This window comes from Ochotona princeps, unplaced genomic scaffold (assembly GCF_030435755.1).
Source record: "Ochotona princeps isolate mOchPri1 unplaced genomic scaffold, mOchPri1.hap1 HAP1_SCAFFOLD_281, whole genome shotgun sequence".
Lineage (NCBI taxonomy): Eukaryota > Metazoa > Chordata > Mammalia > Lagomorpha > Ochotonidae > Ochotona > Ochotona princeps.
The window spans coordinates 181,355-188,697 of record NW_026699228.1 but is presented as its reverse complement, the minus strand read 5'-3'; the positions used below and the strand labels follow the sequence as shown (position 1 = coordinate 188,697).

The following is a 7,343-nucleotide window of genomic DNA, read 5'->3' as shown; positions in this document are numbered from 1 at the left end:
CCCGCGGCTTCCAAAGATGCCTACTGCCCTCTGCTGCTCGCACACGCACACGAGAAGCCCGGCGCCACCAGCCATCCCCTCCCTGAGCTGTCACCCTACAAGGTGTCCCCGCCCAGGTGCCCACTGCTCCAGACCCTCCCTCTCTTGTCCGTGCAGTTGGCAGCAGCATACATGGGGCTGGGAGAGGCGTTTATTTGGGGGTGGGCCTGGGGATGGACCTGGGGGACAAGGCTGGGGCTCAGGGACGAGGTCGGGACAGGAGCAGGCGCGGCTGCAGGGCCAGAGCTTGGTCTACCTCGGGGGCTGGCCGCAGCCGGTGCCACTGGGCCACGGGCCGCCGGGGGTGGGCCAGCATGTCCGCCCAGTGCTGCAGCTGCTGGCCGGAAGCTCGAGCACCCAGCCACACTTTGCCCACCGACTCAGTCCGGAAGTGCAGGCCACGGGCCCAGACGGCCAGCACCAGGTCCACGTCCTGGGTGGAGCCAGCCCAGGGTCCATGGAGGAGCAAGAGAGAGAGTGGGGGAGGGAGATTCAGGTGGGTCTGGGTGGCCCAGGCCCAGCCTGGCCTGCCCTCTGCCGTGTGCCCACCTGGACCTGGCTGAAGGGCACGGCGAAGGTGAAGGCTTCGTTGAAGTATGGGGCAGCCGTGCCCTTCCTGGTCGAGGTCTTGGCCTTCGTCCACTTCCTCTGCTGCAGGACCAGCTGCACCTTCACAAAGCACCCTGGGCGGGCAACAGGGCCACGGGTGTGCAGGCCGAGCACGGAGCCCACCCCCATCCCTCTCTGTCCCCATGGTGGGTGGGGAGCGTAGATGATGGGGGCTGCATGGGGGGCTCACCTGCCTGGCTGGGCCTCAGCCCTCGGGCCTCCAGCACCACCACAGTGAGCCGGCCCGAGCCCGGCACGTACTGCAGGGAGCAGCACAGCTCCCCAACCTGCTCCGACTGCGGTGACAGAGACAACAGCAACTTCACAAAGGCCCAGCCACCGCCCCTACCCTCAGCCTGCAGCACCCACGGCAGGAGCCTCACCTGGGCACTGCCTGGCGGGCCCAGCGGGTGCCAGAGCTCCAGCACGTGCTGTAGGTCCTGCGTGCCCAGCGGCAGCTGGAGCTCGCCCAACAGCTCATGCTCCGAGAAGCGCTTGAAGTGCAGTAGCTGGACCAGCAGTGTGGCCTGGGGCAGCTCCGCCCGGGGCACCTGCAGATGGCGGGCAGGGCCGTGAGGCGCCAGCTGCCCCTGAGGCCCTGCCCGGCCCAGCCCACCACACACTCACGTGAAAGCTACAGGTTTCGTCAAACTGAGGGCTGAGCGTGTCCCGGTGCACCTTGGTCTCGTGTCTGTGTCCCGGCTGCGTAGAGACACTGGCGCGGGCGTAACAGTCCACCGTGCCCGCCGCCCTCAGCTCAGTGGCCTGCCTCAGGCCCACCTTGATCTAGGAGTTGGCAGGGTGGGCTTAGCCCAGGAAGGGCTCCCTGGGACCTGCTCCCCATAGTGTGCTAGCAGCCCACCTGCTGGGTCCCCGAGTCGTACTCCAGGGAGAGTTGTAGGCGCCCCCACTGCCTGGCAGTACCCGGCTCCAGGTCATCCACTTCCGGCTGCACCTGCAGTGGGCAGGGATGGGACTCGGGTCAGCCGGCCACACCCACACTGGCCACGGTGTGGGTCGCTGTCTCAGTATAACTCTCCTGCACAGCCAACTGCCGTCCCCGTGTCTCCACTGCTGGGATCCCCTCCCGGGGGGCTGGGTGCCCACCCTGGACAGAGCAGGCTGGGGCCACCCCTCACCAGGTGGGTGGTGGTGATGCTGTGGGCGCTGCCTAGGCCCACTGCTTCCTTGTGCCCTGGCTTCTTGCTGCGGTGGCGGTAGCGGCAGCAGCGGCAGCAGCAGACGGCACAGCAGAGCAGCAGGGCCCCAGCCGCAACAGCAATGACAATGAGAGCCCAGCGGGGCCCTGGGGGCACAGAGAGGGGTCTGTGGGCAGCCATGGCCACGGCCCAGCCCGCCCCCCGGGAGCTGTCTCGCCACTCACAGTGCAGTGTGTTGATGGGATCTGGAGCCAGCCCCGACACGGCCATGGTGACGCTGGCTGTGGTTGGGGCCCCGAAGGGGTCTCCTGGGAGCCCCATCCTCCTGCCCTGCTGGCCAGGGAGGCCCAGCCACCTGGGCAGGGGGTGGGGGGTGGAGAGGACGCCTCAGGACCCTGTCGGGGGCTGCCTGGGACGGGGGGGCAGGGGACAGGGGCGAAGCCCCACTCCGGGAGGTGGTGAAGGGAGGCACTCTGCACTGGCCACCCCCGGCCCGCCAAGCAGGCCAGGCCTGCTCGCTGGACTCACACACAGAGCCACCCTCCCTCTCTGCCTTGCCCGGGAGGAGGGCTGGGGGTCTCGGCTCAGCATGGCTGCCCAACACAGCCAGCAAGTCAGTGCATGCATGGGTGGGCGTGGTCACAGCCCCTGGGGTGACAAGGGGGACTCTGTGCGGCTGTGCGGGGAGGGGAGCCCTCAGCCATGGGCGGCCGTGGGAGCTGGTTCAGGCAAGCCCCGGTGGAGGGTGTGCTGCCGGCAGGGCACCGCGGGGGCGGGAAGGGCTGAGGTGTAGCTGGGAGTGGCAGGAACATTCCTCACAGGCTGAGTCAGGCCGCCCAGGCTCGCCTGCCTGCCTCCGTACACCCCCACCCCAAGGGTGGTGCCGGCCCTGCTGCCTGGGCCCCTCCCTGCACCCCACCTACCCAGGGCCTGGGGTCAGGGGGGTGTGGATGACCTAGCAGGGCCACCCTCCAGGCCAGCCTGTGCTATGGTTAGCCTGGGCTTAGAAGCCTGGGGGGCGGGGAGGACTGCGGTGAACACCAGATGCCCCCACTTCAGCAGCTCTTAGGCTGGGGAAGGGCATGGGGGGAGACCCCGAGACCCCTCCCCGCCCTGCACAGAGCACCAGGGCCCCTAGCAGGCCTGTGAGGCGGTTCTGCGGTTCTCCTTATCACCGTGCGTCCCCGGGCCTCCAGCTCAAAGGGGAGGCTGCAGCGGAGAAGGGCCAAGCTGCAGACAAGGCCGCAGGGTTCAGCCTCCCACATGTCCCCATGAGGTTGGCATCACCATCCCCATGTCCCCCCTTGTCCCCGGGGTTGGGCAGACCCAGGCTGGGGACTCCGGCCGGGCTGCACTGAGGCCAGCTTGGCCATGTAGGAGAGGTGAGCCAGATAGGAAAGGGATGCGGAGGTCGCGGCTTGGTGAAGGTGTACGTAGAGGAGCCCCTGAGCACGCCTGGAGCACACCTGGGGCACATGGGGGCGCTCCCAGGGCATCAGGAAGGCTCAGGGTCCGTCAGGACCTCCGGGTCCCCACGGTGGTGAAGGTGCAGGTAGGCACATCGCCACCAGGTGGCGCTGTCTGCTCTGCGGCTTCGGCCCACCGGCAGCCCAGCCTTGTCCAGCCGGCAACCTGGCTCCTGGGTCCACACCCAGGTGGGAACTCTGAGACGAACTCCAGGGAGGCCACACTCGAGTCCCGAGACGCTTTCTGGTCCCCCTCACCTGCCCCAGGAATCTTCTCATGCCCTCTGGCCAGGGGCAGCCAGAGGCAGCCTGGGGTAGCCTGGGGCAGCCTGGGCAGCCTGGGCAGCCTGGGCAGCCTGGGCAACCTGGGGCAGCTGCCTGTTCCCAGCAGTTCCTGGTCTCCTCCGATTCCCTTTGGCCACCCCAGAACAGGGAGGGGAGCCCTTCTTAAATGTGCCTGCCCAGGGCACCCCTCCAAACCCCTATTCTGCTTCCCTCATGTTGGTCCCACAACCTCCAGGGAGTCCTCTCTGGTGCCCGGGCCCTGGGCTTTGTGGCAGCACCATCCTGTGCTTCAGGGCATCCGGGAGCCCCAGCGTCCACAGGCAGGGCCCAGGCCTGCAGATCCTTCCTGATCCCACCCCCCGGAGTCAGCATCCAGGGGCTTCCCCAGGCCTGCGGCAGCCTCACCTGATGCCTGCTGTCTCCTCGGCCCCTGAGGCCGCTGCACCTGCAGGGTGGTGCCTGCCTCCAGGATTGGCAAGGAATATGAGAGGCTGGGCTTCGGCAGCCCCGCCTCATGGCCAGAGCTGCTGGGCACCTCCCTGGGGAGGAAGGTCTCTGTGGAGGCCCAGCTGCGGGGAGCCCCCTATGGCTGGGGGGTGTCCTGAGCCTTGCCAGGCTTTGCCAGAGGGGATGCCAGGCCCCTGGTTGTCCCCGGGAGGATCTGCACACGCTGGGAGTACCCGTGTGAGTGGATGGCTCCTTAGAGAAGGTGGCCTGTGGCCGCTGCTCAACAGACCGGGCCACAGACAGCAGCAGGAAGTGGACAGGGGATGTGCGGGACACTGCGGCACGAGGTAGCCCCAGCCAGCTTTGGATGGTCCTCCCCTGGGGCCATCAGGCCTGCCAGCCCCTGGCCACTCTGGCTTCGGGGAGTCAGTCTGTCATGACTTTGTGGCCCCCTGGGTTGGGCAAGCCCCTGGGGTTCTTGTCTTCCCATGAGTAAGGGCTTCCACTGGGACCCCTCACTCCGGCCTGGCTGGTCACCACGGCTAGCTCCAAGTGACCTCCCTGGCCAGGGTGCATTTTATCTGCCGTTGGGGCTGGCCTGCCAGGAGCTGGTTAATACTTAACAGAAGAACCGGTCTCACCCCCTCGAGGAGAGGCCGCCCACGTTCCGAGGATGCTTGGGCCCCCCTGGGGTGTGCCCGTGATGCTCCCGGGGCCCCCTGCGTAGTGGGTGCTTCCCAGCACCCTCCATAGACAAGAACAGAACCCTGGGCCACAGACGCTGGAGCACCAGGGAGGCCACGTGGCTGTGGGCTGTGTAGGGGCTTTGTGCCTGTCGGGGAACAGGGCCCCACTGGTGGGCTGGCGTCTGAGGTTCCAGGCAGGAAGGGGAAAACCAAACAGAACAGCAGCCCCTGGCCAGCCCCGGGGCCCCGAGACAGCGGCTTGGCTGCCGCTGGCTTTATGGACACCCTGGCGGGGCTCCTGGCCCGGAGTCTCCTCTGAGGTCGCCAGGGGGATGTTTGAGGTTGGAAGGGGCGGCCAGCCTGATGGGAGAGGGTGAGACTGGCGGGGGCTGCTGGTGCAGGAGCACGAGATGTGCTCGGTCAGCATGCACACACCCGACCCTGCCAGCCTCAGTGTGACCCTAGCCCAGAGCCCCTCACGGCTGGGGCCTGGGTGGCCGAGGGTGCTGGCCATGGTCCTTTGTAGTGTAGGGAGCTGTGGACACCCAGAGAAAATGTACCCTAATACCTGGACACCCACAGATGTTGTCCCCTACACCTGGGCACTTGGGGAGACTCCACCCTAACGTCTGGGCACTCGGGGAAACTGTACCCTAACATCTGGGTGCCATGGGAGACTGCACCCTAACATCTGGGCACTCGGGGAGACTGCACCCTAACATCTGGGCACTCGGGGAGACTGCACCCTAACATCTGGGTGCCATGGGAGACTGCACCCTAACATCTGGGTGCCCTGGGAGACTGCACCCTAACATTTGGGCACTCGGGGAAACTGCACCCTAACATCTGGGTGCCCTGGGAGACTGTACCCTAACATCTGGGCACTCGGGGAGACGGCACCCTAACATTTGGGTGCCCTGGGAGACTGTACCCTAACATCTGGGTGTCCTGGGAGACTGTACCGTAACATCTGGGTGCCATGGGAGACTGCACCCTAACATCTGGGTGCCATGGGAGACTGCACCCTAACATCTGGGCACTCGGGGAGACTGCACCCTAACATCTGGCACTCACGGAACCCCTGACACCTGGCACCTGAGGTTGCTGCATGCTGGCACTGGCACATAGGAGCCTGCATTTTGCCTTCTGGGTGTCCGCAGTGCTGGTCTCCCAGCTGTGGCCCCCAGTGCTCAGAGAGCCTGCATCTGGGCTTCTGGAGCTGCGGACCCCATGTTTCGGGTGTCAGGAGTGTCCCTGGCACTTGAGGGATATGTGGTCACATCTGCTCCCTGCCCGGTCGGGGCCTTCTGCTGTGGAGCCAGCTTGCAGCCCTCCTGGCTCCAGCTTCCCAGGGCTGCAGGGACCCCATGGCCAGGGCCTACCTCCCTTGCACCCTGGCCTGGGCCCCTACATTGTCCAGCCAGGACCCTGCCGTGTCTTGGCGTCATTCCTGGGAATAACTGAGGGACAGAGCCCGGTCAGCTAAACCCGTTGCGGGCCTCTTTCCACATCTGCTGGCCAGGATGGGGGCTCTATCCTACAGTGGACAGCCTGTTCCCCACGGGTGAGGCCACCGAACCCCATGGCCATGCTGCACGTAGGCCTGTGGGCTGGGCCCGGGGCCTGGGGCTGCGGCCTCGTTCCTGTGGCTTGGCTGCTCTGGTCCACTGGGCTCACAGCTCTGAGTGCCCCATTCATCTTTGTCTTGCTGTTCTGTGCGCCATTCATTGCCGGCTGGGCGCCTGCCGGGAACACGGCTATGGAGGGAGGAGTAACACCTGTGTCTATAGCGGCCCACCTGGCCCAGTCACCCAGGAGACGCAGGCACCATCAGGGGGTGTCCTCTCTGTGCCTGTCACAGTGTCCTGGCCCCTCTCCCTGTGTGGGGGTCCTAGTCCCTGTGGCCCACTGGTCAGCTTCTCATGCAGCACTGTGTCCTTGGAGAATCCCCCCAATGAGTGTCCTTCCTCTAGTCATCGCAAAAGCCTGAGCCAACACACTGGGACCCCCGGCCTTGCCTGTATGTGCGCTTGAACTCTGCACCCTAGGTGTGAGGACCCTCACTCCTGGGGAGCATCCTCCCGGGCTTGCTGCACTCGGCGCCTGCTACTCTGGCTGCCCTCAGCCATCTCACTGCATTTTGAGTCCCGGGTACCCAGCAAGCCTGAAGACGTTGTGTCAATGTGCCAGGCTGCGTCTGTGCCCAAGGACGGACAGGTGTCGCTCTGCTGCCTAGGGGTGGACAGGGGCCGCTCTGCCTAGGGCCCTAGGCGGCTGCATGCGACCAGGTAGGCCCCCGTTCCCATCCCTGAAAAAGTTCTGCTGTTGCTGTGTGCCTGACCATCTAGGCAGCCCAGGCCTGGCTCCTCTGAGCGTCCAGACACCAGCTCCATGGGCCGCTGACCCCGCACCCTGGGCCTCTGTGTGTACTGCTGAGCCTGGACACTGCAGTCTGTGTGCCCTGCCTCCGGCTGGCTAGCCATGGCGGCTCAGACAGCTCGCCCCTGGGCTGGGGTCCTTGGCTGCCTTGCTCCCTCTGTGGGCCTCTCTGTGGCTACGTGGGCAAGCGGTCAGGGTTTCTGTATTCTGTCAGGCATGTAGGGCTTCATGGCCCCCACTCCCAAACCCCAGGATTCCCACCAACCCAGGAT

The 7,343-nt window shown here is 66.0% G+C and overlaps 1 protein-coding gene across 1 annotated transcript; it reads right to left on the bottom strand.

Annotated features, from left to right (window-relative positions):
• Nucleotides 1-176: 176 nt before the first annotated feature.
• Nucleotides 177-4,027, bottom strand: LOC101526940 (synaptotagmin-8). Its single transcript, XM_012930973.2, has 9 exons — nucleotides 3,965-4,027; nucleotides 2,033-2,163; nucleotides 1,788-1,954; nucleotides 1,511-1,603; nucleotides 1,276-1,434; nucleotides 1,032-1,199; nucleotides 839-944; nucleotides 589-722; nucleotides 177-472 (listed from the first exon to the last, which is right to left on the bottom strand). Exons 2-9 carry the CDS (start codon nucleotides 2,127-2,129, stop codon nucleotides 239-241), a joined length of 1,158 nt encoding a protein of 385 aa, XP_012786427.2. The 5' UTR covers nucleotides 2,130-2,163; nucleotides 3,965-4,027; the 3' UTR covers nucleotides 177-238.
• Between the last annotated feature and the right edge of the window lie 3,316 nt (nucleotides 4,028-7,343).